General features: G+C 37.5%; 1 protein-coding gene across 5 annotated transcripts in view; it reads right to left on the bottom strand.

The window, feature by feature from the left end:
• Positions 1-3,012: 3,012 nt before the first annotated feature.
• DCLK2 (doublecortin like kinase 2) overlaps positions 3,013-15,524 on the bottom strand; it is a 98,555-nt gene continuing 86,043 nt past the window's right edge. For 2 of the 5 annotated variants that reach the window (XR_008746149.1, XR_008746150.1), the window contains 5 exons: positions 14,475-14,571; positions 12,548-12,628; positions 11,278-11,394; positions 10,121-10,203; positions 6,336-6,473 (listed from right to left, as the gene is read on the bottom strand). Coding sequence is in view for 2 of the 5 variants with exons in the window: in XM_005243335.4 (XP_005243392.2) it covers positions 6,252-6,473; positions 11,278-11,394; positions 12,548-12,628; positions 14,475-14,571 (517 nt within the window). In the remaining 3 variants the exon portion in view is untranslated. Of the gene's footprint in view, positions 6,474-9,272; positions 9,629-10,120; positions 10,204-11,277; positions 11,395-12,547; positions 12,629-14,474; positions 14,572-15,524 lie in introns of all 5 variants that reach the window. The other 3 variants (XR_008746148.1, XM_005243335.4, XM_055797821.1) reach the window with 3 other exon arrangements.

Here is a 15,524-nt window from a genome sequence, read left to right as displayed (position 1 = left end):
GTTGGTATGATTTTGGGGTTCTTACTGTAATTCTAAAAATATGCAAATTGAATTTCTATTTAGAAACTTTAAGGAGAACTTGTTCTGCTATTGTGCTTGTAGTGTGTGGGATCAGGCTGGGTTTTTTTTAAGGTACAGTGGAATATCTTCAGTTATTCCACATACCTGAACAGCAGCAACAAAAACTCAACCCACATTTTTTATACAGAGCTGGTGTCCTGGAACAAAAAATTGTTTTCATTTCTTTCAGTAGCAAAAGAAAATTAAAACCTGGATGTTTTGTGAGAAATGAATTTTATTGCGACTTTAGTGAGGACATAATTGCTGTTGGATATATCGAATAAGAATGGCCTGGAGATGGTGACTAGGTTTCATATTCAGAGATTGAAGTGTGCTTCTGTTACGGCATCTCTGTTTTGCTTTCTGTTTCTCTTATACTTTGAAGTAATTCAAGGGGAATAAAAGATTACTATATTGACAAACTGGCTGCATCCTAGTTAAAACTAGTGAGACCTTTCCCTTATAGGGTTAGGATATTTATCTAAAGCTTGAGATGAGTCACTTGCTTGGCTTTCCCATGTGATACAACATTACGTGAAATCCAAAATAGTTTACTTTTATGCAGAACCAACACAAGATCTTCAGTAAACTAATACAGTTAATGATGCATGTCTGTCCTTATGCATCATGTTTTAAAGCTGCTCTTTAAACTCTCTGGATCAAAAACTGTAGGAAATGGTTTCCCATTTTGTTGAGATTTACTGAAATTCAACTACATTTAACCTAAAGCCCTGCAATTCAAATATAGTCAGGCTCATGAGGAAAAAAATGGATTAAACCAAAAGAAACAAAGTTTGAAATAATGAGTTCTAGCTTGTATCAGTAAATCGTTTATTTTTAGTTGCGACTTATTATAAAGAAGCATATTATTATTAAGAGTATGTAAAATATTTCACAACTTTTTATGAATTATGTGAAATACTACTTTCTTGCAAATGAATTGAGATAGTATCAGAAACGATAGTCTTGAAACTGGAGAGAGATGTATTAGTGAAATCTGTAATCGCATAGAACTTTGTACTTGGGACTGCATCATATAGTGAACTAATTAAAGACACTTAGATGTGTGCTTTGGAAATGTTGCTGTGTTGCATGGGAACAGACAAAAAGAGGTTTTCAAATTTGCTAAATGGACAAAGTTTGAGATATGGTCATTTACTATTTTCTCCAAGGTCTTCTAATTTTTTTCTTCCCACTGTTGCTTTGTTCACTGTGCATTGTGAGCTGTGAGCTGCAAAATGCTGTAGCACAATTGAGTCTAATTGTGTGTTCAGAATGTGGCATATTCGGCAACAGATATAGCCAGATATTGGATAGATGACTTTGCAGATGGCTCTTGTAATTTGCTTTTTTTCTTGTTTATCCTGTGTGCTAGGCATCCTTTTTCAAGCAAGCCCCAGTAGCTGCAAACCCCAAATCTAACCATTCTGAACAATAGAGCTAGTGTCTTCTTAAGCAAGGTGTTTCAGCGTTCAGCATTTAAACACTCTAAACCTCAGTATTTCATATTAATTAGCAAATATTATTTTGGGGAAAAGGAAATGGCTGCTGGTACTACTTGGTGAAGCTGTGCTTTTCTGAAACCTGCATCTTACACAATTCTCACCCTGGGCTTTCTGCTTCCAAATATGGCAAAGGCACTTAAAATTCAATTGTTTGAAACAAAATCAAGAACAGAAGCAACAGCTGAGGAAAAACTTCTAGGTGGATAGTTGCATGGTATCTTGCTTCTTCAGTGCCTGCCCTGGTTTTTTTTTTTACAATGCTAATTTAGTTTCAAAACAAAACAAAAATCCCTCTAGAAAAGATTCCCCTGACAGAAAAGCTCAACTAGATATTTATATGTGTTCGACATTGAAACCGATTGCAGTACAAGTGTTTGATTTGCTTACCTTTTTTAAATCTTAAAATAATCAGTTTCATTAGCATTTTGGATGGGTTACTAGTTTTGTGCATTTCTGTTGCTTTCCAATTGCTGTTTGAATGTAGCTTGAAAGAAAAAAAGATCAAATGAAGTATCATTTCCCATTTTAAAACTGTTAAAACTAAAGTTAATTGATAAATATGTGTATTTATATAAAAGTGAATAAATACTTCTCTAAATATACTCTTATCAATCTGTAATAATTAGGCCAGTGACTACTGGGGGGAGGAAAGATACAAAAACCAGGCTTAAATGAGACTTTCAAAATAAAGATTTCCTGCTTGCTGCATAAATTTATTAGTTTAGCCTGAGATTTTAAAAATAATTTCTGTGAATAGGAAGTTGAATCACTTTTTGGTGAGTGTACAGGCAGTGGTATAGTAAGTTACTGCTTCCTAGCTAACATTTTTTTGTTTCAAGTAGATTAGGAAAATGAGAGTCTTCTCATAAAGACCAAAGCTGTGATCCGTGTTTGAAACATATACAGGATCTTGCTGCTGATCTCCTTGATTTACACAGGGGTGCTGGAGTGTCTCCTGTACCACCAGTGCCTTCTGAGAGGTAAGACAAAGTGTCTTGCACCCACCGAAGGATGCCTGATCACTTGTGTGGTGTATTTTGGCAACTTCTTGTACACACTCAGTGTGATTTCTAAGCATAGGGCAATACAAATGGCAGTGGCTGTTATTAGTGGAAGTTACTGTTGTTGCTGTAGTCTTAGCATATACCTTGATTTAGAACATGGGTTTCTGAGAGAGGTTAATGAAGTCTTAGAAGATGTGCCTCCTTGATTTAAAAGACTGAACTTCCCCAGCTCAAACAAAAAGCTTCATGCTAGTAGAGTAGAAAAGCCTGTGTTTTGGTTTGTTTTATTAAAAAAAAAAATGCAGGAGGAAAGAAGGGGAAGATTCAGAGAGAGAAGTAGGTTAAAAATACTTTCTGGTATCTTACATATATAGTTAATTTATATATTTTAAAATAAAATGTAATTACTTGTTTAATTTAGGAAAAATTACCCTGCAATCTGTTAGTTTTAGTCATTACTTCCTCCTAGCTTCTCTTCCTCAAGTATTCAGTTTAGATGGGGGGGAAACTATGCATCTAAACCCAAGGTATCGCTGCTTACTACAGTAGTTCAAAGTAAGATTTACTGACATAGATAAATATTCTTAATGACAAGCTGTAAGCATGAGTCAATAACTTGATGAAAGTCACATCATTGTAAAACACCATCTACCTTTAATGTATTTTGACAATTATAGTAATTAATTTTCTAAGTTCAGGAATGGGGGTAATTATCTGTAAAAGTAACTTTTGATTAATTTAGTGTTATGCTGAGTTACAGCAGGGGGAGGATTCAGTTCTGGGATTTCAAATCTCTAGAACTGCAGGATTTGGCTCCTTTGAAATATATGAACTGCTGACATTCAAAGGGGCTAAAAAAGACCAGGGATTTTTAAAAATACTTTTAAAAAATAATTTTCTAAAACATAGGCATGGTAGCAGTTATGCTGTCACTGTTGACTGTTTGAAAAAAACTGGCATTTAATCAATATCTATCAAAATGGTGCAGAAACCTCAGCTATTTTTACAGAACAAAAAGGTGACAGTCCTCTGACAGATGTATAGCTTGTTACAGTCTCTATAGTCTTTTCTTTCCCTTTATAGCAGCTAGCATAGTTCTGGTTTACACTTTCTTTTCTATTTTTTGCATTATTCTAGCAACTGGTGGTTCTACAAAGTGGGAAGGATTAAATAAAAGTGCAGTAGATAGCAAACCAAATAAAATACTTATGAGCCTTCATTAAGTGTTTTAATGTCAACCAGCAGGTCTTTAGTTTTATGTTGAACTGTGATACCCTGAGCAGCACAAACATACCACCGATGCACCCATAGATTTAACATCTGTGGAACTAAATTAAGGCATGGAGTAGTGACATAACTTCCCTGAGGTTATACGTGGACTTAAGAACTTGTTCAGCTATCCCATCTTTTTATCCAGTTATGTTGGCCACATGATCATCTTGTCCAGCTGTTGTCACTGTGTTTAAATAGGTGTTCTGGCATGGTTTATCAACTGCCTCTGCTCTGTGAATCAAAATATTTGTTTAAGAATGTAACAAGGTTTAGAAGTTGATCAGTCATGAACTTGGGCACATGCATTCGGGGTATGTACGTCTGTATGTCTTTGCTCTCTTCTTCCACAAGACAAAGTAACAGTTTAGAACCGGCAGCTACAGAGCCAGCAAATTACCATCCTAGGTATGTATGAAGCTGTGTAACAACTTGTTAGTATCTCTGCTAACCCATGACAGTTTTTCATTCATAAATACTTAGGCCTTGCACAGCTGAATATCCATCCTCCTAGAAACCCAGCCTTCACCACTGCGTTGCTGGTCCCTCTTTACTAATCTTATAGTTCAGTGGTCTGTCGCTGTCTTCTCTGCTGGGGACTCCCTTTCCTTACTGTAGGTGCCTGGTTAGCCCGCTCCATCTGAAATTACCTGTCCTTTCTTTAGCTTGTCTAAGACTTGTTATGGAATTGACCAGCTGCACATACAGCTAGCTAATGGACTCCTGCTAGTTTCTGTTCTGATTAAGGTTAGTGTTATCTTCCTATTTTTGCACTGTACCAAAATGTAAATGTACATAGTTTTATACAAAGGCCATTCCCATACTCTCCAAATATCTTGAACTTAACTTTGTTACAGGTTTGCTGGATTAATTCACAATGCCTGGTTGTAGCCCAACTTTTACATTAAGACATGTAGTATGTTTTCATACCTTTACTACCCCTTTTTTGGCCAAGATGCTGTGTATCTTTCAGCTGTGCCATGACCTTATGTTGTCAGTTGGCACTTTTTGATCTTTAATTGCCTCTTCAAAAAGTAAAACACTCATATTCAGTCATGTGTTACCTGTCTTCCATAGGAGTCAATGAACTTTGAATGGTTATGAGAATTGCTCTGATTTTTTGGTAGGTACCCGACTGTTCAATCTCTCCAGGGAGAATAAGATGACATTTTCACTGACAAAATAACTGAGTTCTCAAAGAAATTAATGCCTTTTTTTTAATGAAGAAAGTTTATTGCAGGTCTTCCTTTTACAATTCTAGTAGAAAGTATAGCTAAGAAAGAAAATGATCTATGACCAATTCATAAGAACGAGCAAAGGAAAAGAATAAGCTGAATACATACTATATTGAACTAAGCATTATGGTAAAGGTAAAACTTCATCTATCTTGCAACTGCAGATTAAGGATAGCTGCTCCCCAATCCTTGTTTCCAGTGCCTGCACCAGGTGAATAGGGGGATAGCACTGACAAACCTCTGATTGCTGTTGATGGCAGCTATCTGTAGTAGCTCCTCTATCAGCTCACCCTAGCACTAGGAACTGCTCCATTCATCCTAGCTTAGATAACATGCAGCAGGCTTTCCATTCACAGGCCCAAAATCATTATATTTTATGTAATAGGTAGTCTGACCCTGGAGAAAGGTGTGGATGGGACACTTGTGATTAGGACAGAAAATGGCTAGAACAGAAAGTCTTCCTTGACTCCAGCCTTTGTTACAAATGAATGTCCAGTGCTCATGTTTACATCCCAAGTCATTTTATTTAAATTCGTATTATCTAAACACTACCCTGTAGCCTGCAAGTCAGGTAAGAAACTCGATGCAAAACCAACCATCCTTCCCTCTATCTCCAGTGTTTTTTCTCATGATACTTTAGAGTTAGTCCACTAAAATTTTTTTTTGTGAAAATTTGCCTCTTCAAGTTTAGTAGAAACTTGGCTAAAAATAGAGGCATTTGAGTAGATAGTAAATGTAAGTTTTTCTTCCCTTGTCTTCCTCTCCTACTTTTCTGCAAATCCTCATCAGAAGAACAGAACGGGGCCTGCTTGTAGAGGTGAGGCCAGGTAACTGTTCATCGTCTCACTGCTCATATAAAAATACAGTTAGCTACACCGTAAGTTAGGCTAGAGCCCAAGGCTGTGTGAAATGCACTTCATTAAACTAACACAGGTAACTTAAAAATCATCTAACATTGCCAGGATCTTTCCCCTACTGCTCTTCTCAAGACAAGAGCAAAGAGCACTCACACCGCACATTCACCCACCCGCTATGAGAAGATCAGTCTCCCCTGACTGAGCCTGCCCTGGGCTTGCCACGAGAGGGTGCGCGCAAACCGAAACCAAACTGTCATGTGAAATGAAGAGAAATCGGGGTGAGAGTGCAGGGAGCTTCAGGTGGATTTGGTTTCATCAGTCCTACGCACCAGGCCGATCCCCAGCAAACTCGGGAGATACTGAGGCAGGGAGCACGGGGGATCTGAGTGGCTCAGAAGCAGCAGGGAAGAGGGTCTTGGACCCAGCCACGTGAGGATCATCAGCTGCAGCAGTAATTGCAGAAATTTTCTCCGTTCCAGCTCTATCAGAGTCCTGACAGCGCTTGCTGCAGAAAATCTGACTCTCTTTATCTAGAGCTGTGTTCTAAAAACAAAGAAAAAAACCCAAGGCAAAATATAAAAAGAGCAGAATCAAAGCCCTGTCTTAACTTAAGGGTTAAAACAATCTAAGACATTAAGTGCATGCATTACAGCCAGGAAAAAAAAAAAGAGAAATAACATTAGAAATCTTATATATAATTAATTGTAGTGTTTTATGGTGCTGACTTCGGAGAATATAAGGAAAACTTATCTTCCAGTCAAAGGTTTGCCATGATGGTCAAAATTCTGTTTAAAATTCTGTCTAGCAAGTCTGATGTGGAAAAAAACCTACATGAATAGTATGATATGGAAGGAACCCTTCATACTAGGTGTTGGCAACAGGTATGTACCTGCGTTTTTGCAGACACAAGGAATCCCATTATGCTTAGTGAAAACTTAATAATACCTTTTCTCTGCAGAAGTGTATCTGTTTGTGAAGATGACAGATGAAAGCCTAATTATTTTTTCTATCTTAAAGAAAAGGGTCTACTTTTCTGCTTATTGTTGAGAGTAGGCAATGACCTCTCATGAAACTGACACAGTGGAAAAAATGCGTAATTTCTGAATACTATACCTAAAAATTAGTTTACTGGAGAGGAGAACAGCGGGTTAGAATCAAACCTGAGTGCTCTCTGGTGCAGTAGATGGCTTATCTGGAATATGTGGTGTACCTGCTGAAGCTGACAACTTTCATACCCTCTGAAGGATACTGCACGTTGTATCAAATCACAGTGTAATGTTTAATTGCTAGTGGAACGTCTAAAGTGACCTAGAGAGAAATCTAGTAGTTCCTGTGTCAAAAATATACATCAAAAATGCTTTCTAAGACTTGGAGACACAGCGTAATTGGTCTTATTTCACAGTTTGAAGGCTGATACTGATCATTATAAAATCTCTCTACTTAAGTATTTACTTTGTGGAAGCTCTTCAAGTACCAGTGATAATACAGATTTCAGTTAATACAAATTAATTAAGTTATTTGTAATTTATTCAGTTTTGTAAAATGGTGCAAGGTATACTTACTCTGGCACGTACAGCTTGGGCTTTCTACAGTAATCCACAAATGTGTGACACTTGAACTGAGGAGCAGAGCACAGCAGAGCACGTTTCACCTTTGAGGCACCCCCTGCATATGTGTCTGTAAGCATTATATGGCATTGTTCTGTGGAATTTCATAGTTTGAGCTGGGATGTGCTAATTGTAAAGTAAGGTCAGGTGCTCTGCCTCTTCTTTAGTGATTTTGTTTGATCGATTGCTCTGGAGGACTTGCTTTACTAATGTGAAAATTTCTATGTATTCTTGGTGGAGTTTGTCTAATACACTGTTCACTAAAATATGTAGGTTTAGACATTGAAATAATTTTCTGATACTAGTTAAATTTAGCATATTTTTTTTTTCCCCAGACTTGGTTTATTGCATCAAAGTCATCAAGGACAGCGAAAATAAGGTGCTCATCCTCCTTTTTCCAAACTGATCATATAGCTTGGTAGTGAAAACTTATTTCATTATGTGATACCTGAATTCAAATTTGTCTTTTACCCGACTTAGCAAAGAGACCCGACTAGTACCTCTTATTTCTCAAATAGAAGACTTCTAGAATTTGCAGGTATATGGATAGTGGGTTGTTCTGGAATCAGTCTCACTTAGACTCTCCTGCTGAAACTGTTCTGTTTTGGACAATGATATGGCTGCGTGCTGGGGCAGGGGAGGTAGCAAGTAGCATCCCGATATCCCTCTGGCCCCCAGGGCCTTCCTGCCAGGCTTTTTCAGAAAAAATACCAAGTATAAAAGTTCACCCTCAAAAAAGAGAAGGTATTTTGAATTTACAGTGTTTTGGTTTCGTTGGGGTTTGCTTTGGTTTGGTTTTTAATCAGGTTATGACATTACATGCATACAGGCACAAGGAGAAAATTCAATAATACACAATTGAATTCTCTGCTACTAACAATCAACTTTGTGAACGGAGGGAGCATGCAAGGAAATGACTGGCTGAACTGTATCTAGACTTTTGAGATCAGCTGTGATGTGCTGTGGTTGTATCATTACCAGAGTAGCTGCTACCCTGGCAGGATGGCATTCCCTCTTTTGCTTGCTGGAAAAAAAAAAAAAAAAAGAGTTGAGAATAAACAGGTTTCTGCTGTTTCAGTGGCAGGATAAGTTATTTAATAGGGAAGGGAAATGCTTTCAGTTCATGCCGATGGTGATTTTCTCCTGTGCTTCCTACCAGCAGCCTCTGATAGCTGTCACTCCTTGCACATAGCAATACATATAACTATGTAATGCAATTTAGGATTATTTTTTCTCCTAAGATTGAAGAGTAGGCTTAATTCTACTGTTGCTAAGTAAGAATGTTTTTTATTAATTTAAGACTAATTACCTTCTGACTAGCTCTGTGATACCATAAAGGCTGAAGTGACAAATAAGTTTTTTATTTTAAATAGAAACAATGCTTATTTTGGTGGTTTTGGTTCTGTCTTCATAGGATTGCAATCTTTTTCTAATTGCTTTTGGATATTGTGAGATACGCACATGCACAAAATTACTCCCAGGGTAATAGACCAACATACGTCTGAGGAAGTGAAATAGCTAGTTATATCAGTGTTTGCTTAGAGTATTTCAAGTATGTGTCACAATACAGAAAATGTTTTTGTAAGTGTCCAAGAGATTACCGTTTGCTGTTTTTGTGCAGCTGAAAAGCTCTTTCCACTTCAGACTGGCTGAGTTATTTCTCTTTTCTTCTTGTCAAAAATGGAGAACATGTATTTTTTGTGCAGCAGAACAAAGCATCGCAGTTAGTACGTACCATTGCCTTGGACCTACTCAGAGGAAAGCAATGCAGGCATTGGGAAAGGAGGAAAAAGGAAGGAAGCAAGGGACAGAAACTAGACTTACTTTAAGCAGAACTAACACAATTGCAGCAAATTTAGATTTACAGAACATTTTGAAATTGACAAAAAAAAAAAATCAGTAATGAATTAACAGCAACATGCTTTTAGGGGCAGAAAGAGTCTCCTGTGCAAGAACACTGATGTAGGTATGTGCAGTTTTACTTATCTGCCACATGATGGTATTATCTGCATGGGCCAGATGACAATATTTGAATGAAGTGATGCTAAAAGGGATCCATTAAATATGCAGGTGGACTGATATAGCAATGCACTGCAATACATGAGAATTACAATACTGTGCTTGTCTGACTCAGAATGTTTTTAAGCAATGAGTGCTAGTACAAGTCAACTTCTTGTACTAATTTCAATAGAAATTTCAATGCTTTAGATAAACCAGGGTAAGAATAACAGATCAGGGGGTTAACCCTCATTAGATTACAGTGTTTTGAACAAAAAGGTTACTTTTCCCTTCAGCAATAACTGGGGGCTGCATTCAGAAATAAATAATTATGCATTTACATCCTTCCATACCTGTTAGAAGGAAATAAGGCAGGGAAAGGGAAAATGAAAAGTTTCAGCGAGGTGTACTTCCCTATCTGAAGGAATGTCAGGAGCTAACAGAATCAGAAAAAACCACACCAATAAGAAGCCAGAAGCTACGCTGTGTCAGAGATCTTGAGACAGGCTTAAGTGGCATGCAAGTTGGAGAGGGGCTGAGAGTTAGAATTAAAATTGCTCTTATTACATATAGTGCATTTTATACCAGTTTTCAGCTTCAGGCTTATCCATAGTCTCAACTGTATAAAGAATGAAGCTCTGAAGTCCCTCTCAAACTGTCAAGTCAAACTGTCAAATGAAATGTAGACAACAGCATGAACCTGAAATGCATTTTCTGACTTCTCTCATTTTTATTTTAATGTTACCACTTTTCCTACATTTAAGTCTTTCGCCTATTTAGTCACATAAATGTATTTGCAAAAGCATATACATATGCAGAAACATTATTTTAAATTTACCTCTTTCCGATGATTAAAACAAGTCTTTGTTAACATAAATGGGCTGGACTTTGAGAGTAATTAATACTAATGGGGAGGGCTGGGTGTGGAAATCACTGTTATGTTATTACCGTAGATGGTTTTATCTTTCTTTTAGTAACTGAAGTAACTTTGTGTGCAGTGTCTATCCTTGCACTAGACAAGAATGGACCACAGGAAGAATGGAAAGGCAGTTCAGTCTCTACAGCAGCGGCATATTCTCTGCAAAAGTGACTGGTCAATGACAAGCGCAGTTCGGAGCACTGGTTACAGTAAACTCCAGTTCTTCTACCATGATTCACACATCTGCCTTCTGGAATTACTGTTTATGTAAGTTCAGCTACAGGTCGTCTGGGTTCCTTTGTATGCTTTGAAGAAAGCTCCCCATTAGGGAACAGAAAAAACATAGCAGGGGTTAGATTGGGACAAAATGAATGTGGTAAACATTCAATACTATGAAGAAAGTTTCTGAAATGGAGTCTGGTTTCCCAGAACAAACAGTATGCTCAAGATCAAGCAATACTTGTTCAGGCAGAGGGTAAGAGCCTACTTAACTAACTAGGTGGTCAGAATGATAAAAAATTAACAGTTTTTATACTGAAAAATTTCAAATTGTTAATAAGCTTCATTTCAACATACAACTACTTAGTGTTTACATGTTTCTGTTTGAAAGCTTGTTTTTATAGCTTAGCTAGCACACTGATAGACTCGGTTGCTCTCAAGCGATGATGAGACAATCCACACTATACGTAAATAAAGGCTAGAATTAGAGACTATTCTAGCTTTGCTTTTGCTATTCTTGCACCACACACACATGTCCATAGAGCACTGTTAGGAAAATATGCAAAGTATAGTATCAATGTATAAAAATGTTCGTTTCTCTTACCATGATGACAGAAACCCCAGCAGATGTGTTATTTTGCTTGGGTAGGGTGTTATTAAAGTGCTGCTTCAGTTTACCTGTTACTTCAGCTTGCATATTATTCTCCTGGGAAGCATCATCCTGTATAAGAATAAACACAGTACTCAAGGTAGGAAAAAACCAAAACTATGTTTGAATGTAACTGTGTAGAAGAGAAATTTTCTATTATACTCAGGTACTTCCTGTTTTTTAATGCAAAGTAAGTGATCAGACAGGCTGCCAGAAAGTGAATGCACTCTGCTACATGAGATACAGTTCAAACGGATTAAGACAAATTACAGAGGAAAGGAACGTAGCAACCACTGTTTTATGTATGAACTTACGTATTTCTTAAAATGCCATGTGGCGCTGTTTACTCTCAGTCCATTCATTGGTCCCGCAATTATAAACTGCAAGTTTGATTCAAGCATGTTAACAATAATGCGCTTGACATAGTGTTAAAAATAAGAAGCCTATTTGTCATCTGGCTTTCTTTTAAATCAGCATTTTAAATGGTCCATCATATCCTAAGCACAGAAACATTATAAAGTACCATAAATATGTTTGAGAGGAGCTGTTACGGCACAGATGCACTTGTTACAGTTGTCTTCTCTTGTTTGAAGAACTCCATAGATCATATCCAGTCCCTTTTTTAAAACATGTGGAAATAAACATTGGCTATGCATATGCAAACCTGGTATTTATTATTAATGAACTGATTTTAAATCAATAGTCAATGCACTTTTGGGGCAGCAGCAATGAGGAACACCAAAGGTGAAGGACCCAGCAGCCATCAGCTTAGTGCCTATGTTAAATTAGGTATTTTATTTGCTAATTTTCTTTCTGTTATGAAGCTTGAAGTGCATCAAGAAACAGGAGATTGTACTTTAAGTAGCATTGCAGCAAGTAAGATGCCAACATGCTTCCACATACGCATTTTTGAGATGATGCTAGGCTGAATGGTCACACATCTGCCTGTCATGTTCTGTTTAAGCAGGGTTATAGCAATGTCCAGAACCTTCTAATTGCAGTCAGCAAGTGACACCCACTCTGTTCTTTCAGGACACAGACGCTAACAGTGCTGTCAGAGCTGAAGCTAACTAACTTTTTGGGCTCTTGCTGGTCTTGTATGTGAAAATGGGACCAGTGGCTCAACAAACAGAAATGGGCATAGCAGAGGGGTATTGCTGCTTCTGAAAACTACGCTACAGATTTAATATCAAATTAAGAGATAAGTAGAATGCAATTTACTCACTGACACCCAGGGATGGCTTAGGATCTGTGCTGCTGTATATCGGGCTTCAGAATTCACATGTAACATCAGGCTAATTAATTCCTTTTTTAAGAGAAAAAAAAAAAAAGAGACGTTTGAGGAGAGTGGAGAAGGATAATACAATGGAAATATTGTTGCACCAAGTTCTTCTCAGTGGAATTTTCTTGCTACCTGGGTGAAAAAAAAAAACAGCTTACAGTGACACCAGAACCAGTGTGAATTTAGTGGAACAAAAAACTTGCCCTTCAGGTTTAAGAGTATTCTGGACAGCATATTTCTTATCAACTTCCTTATTGTGTTCATGTTTCACTGCATCTTTTGAAATCAGATGAAAAGGAAATGTTAAAAAAATCAGCTATAACGGTCCAGTTTATTCTCTATATATTCATGCAGGTAACCACAATGAAAACGAACCTGGGACAGATGAGATCATCTATGGGCAATATACATGCACCTAGTAACAGTACATAAAAAGCACAAATCAAAGGCAAGAAACTGCATCTGAAATTGAAGAAACTGCTGAAATTAGGTGAAAACTATGTTCTCTTCTGTGTTGCTCCAGAAGAATAAAAGACATTTAACTCATTTCATCAGCTAAAGATCACCTGGTATAGGAAAAAGCAGGCAGATAGAAAAATGCTTAATTCTACTAATTATACGGTTCATCCCAAAATATTTGCGGCTTTCAACAAATTCTAGAGGCACTAGCACAGATGTCTTTAGCTTTATCAAATCCTTCCATGGGCCTTCCATTAATGGTGCCTACAGACACGATAAACCTTAAGAGGTCATTGATACAAAGCAGCCAGTAAAATAAAATCAAAAAAACACCCAACAACCCAAACCAACTTTCTTCAGCTGTTTATACATTCAAATTTCTTCCTATGCAACTAACAACTAGCTTCCTCATGTAATTCCTGGTTCTACAAGCCTCTTCAGACAAGCATGTCCCCCTCCCAAATGAACAACATCATGTACTTGGAGCCAAATCCCACCCTGCAAAACCTTTTATAGTCTCCAAAGTGTCAACCTTCGTATTTTTATCAAGAGTATTTCAAGGAGATTGTTCATCACTTCAGTTTTGGGAAATGGCTTCTTCATGCATATAGTAACATACCTAACAGAGGTTTCCCAAGCAGCCAAGTTACTTAGTCTGTGTAAGTCTGAAGTGGAAGGTCACCTTTAGTGCCAAGATTGGGGCGCCTTGTTTGTTCAGAATATGTGTCTGGAAGAGCGTGAGATGATAGGAGCATGGGAAATAAACAGCCATTGGGAAAATACAGAAACATGCAACTTCTCATTGGCTGGATAACAATGTCCACTCGCTAATTAGTTCTCAGATATCATTTACAGCACGTTACTGAATTAGCTTGAGGAGTGGGGCTTAGAAGTAGAAACCTTTATCCTACAGACACAGTAATTTTAGACTCAAATGGCAATGGTAACACCAGAACTACTAGCAATAGCACATCAAGCTGGCTGCACCTCTTGAAAAGTTCTAATAACTGGCTGAAGTAAAATAGGAACAAATGATGCCAATTGCATTCAGTCCACATAGCAGCATTTTTTCTTTTTCAAAAGAGTGATAGGAGGGAAAAATTCAGAGAGACACTTATTTTACAGCTGAAGCACTGCACTTGGTATAATAATCCATCATTAAAAAACTGTGATGTTCGTGCATGTGATGTTCACTGAATGCAACTGGCATTCTGCTACACTTACTCAGCAACAACAATAACATGATGGCCTGCAAAACCCGAGCTTTCATCAAGCACTCTTAAACTAAGTAAGTAAAAAGGCACAGTGGCTGGAAGAGCGAGCAAGAGCCTGCTCTGAATCATCTGTTCTGCCTTTCGAACAGAGCAGAACAGTCAGAAACACTATTTCAGGTTGAAAAACAGATCAGTACCTTTGCTGAATCAGTGATGTTATCCCAGTAGGGAGAAGGAAATTCCAGCTTCCCAACGAGTATCTGATCAAAGAGGTCTTCTTGAAGGTTGTTTTCACTGTTAGAACAGCAATAATGAAAAAGATCATGAGAAAGAAGTCAATTTGTCATGCAAATTTTTAACTTGATTTGGAGATGGAGCAGAAATTGTATCAACTACTATAAATGCACAATTTGCAAGCTTATATAGTGGCAGCACTTCTGAGGTGTTTGTCGTAGTTACGCTATCAGGAGTGATAAGAACAGAAAAACTAATATATTGAGGCGAAAGGACTTCCACTGGAATAGAGACTGCTTAGCTAACGTACAGGAACTAAGTCACTTGCCAGCCTAGTCCTAAAGGACCTGCTACAGAAAGCATGCGACAGGGGGAAGACGCATACTGAAATGAGCCTCCTCTGTTAAACTGTCACAACAGGAGAATTTTAAAAATCCAAAAGGGAGATATGGAAAACACATGATGATACATTTAGTTTACTGAGTATTGTCAGGCTACTGATACGGAAAAGGTAAGTACTTCTGTATCAAAAACACAGTATCATGAATACTCAGGGATCGACGGCAGTGGGTTTTTGGGTTTTTAACTTCTTGTTGGCCCTGTTGGCCCTAGCCACTATGAACACCCTAGCCTGTTTCTGTAACGAAAAATTTATCTCTTGGGTTGGTTTTACAATATTTATTAACCCTGGTTGAAACCTGATCCTAATAGCCCAACTTCCAAACTCTATTCAAAGCAACTGCCATTTGTTTGTATACTACTTCTCTCAAAACATGTATTCAGTTTTAAACATGAACTAACCATGTGCACAGAACAAATACCTAAACTAAATCACAGTTTTCCCATTAACAATTGTTTATATTTTATTCTTTGCAAAATATTCAGTCTGGTGATTTTTAGTTAAAAACTAAGTATTTTGCTGTAAAAATAGACAAAAAGGCCGTGCATAAATAACTTAGAAGTTAAGAGGAGAGTTCCCTATTAAAATGTGCCAATTCCTTTTCATTCCCTGG

Source organism: Falco peregrinus, chromosome 2 (genome assembly GCF_023634155.1).
Source record: "Falco peregrinus isolate bFalPer1 chromosome 2, bFalPer1.pri, whole genome shotgun sequence".
In the NCBI taxonomy this organism is placed as follows: Eukaryota; Metazoa; Chordata; class Aves; order Falconiformes; family Falconidae; genus Falco; species Falco peregrinus.
Note: the sequence above shows the minus strand (reverse complement) of the source record. Positions and strands in the feature narration are given on the sequence as shown.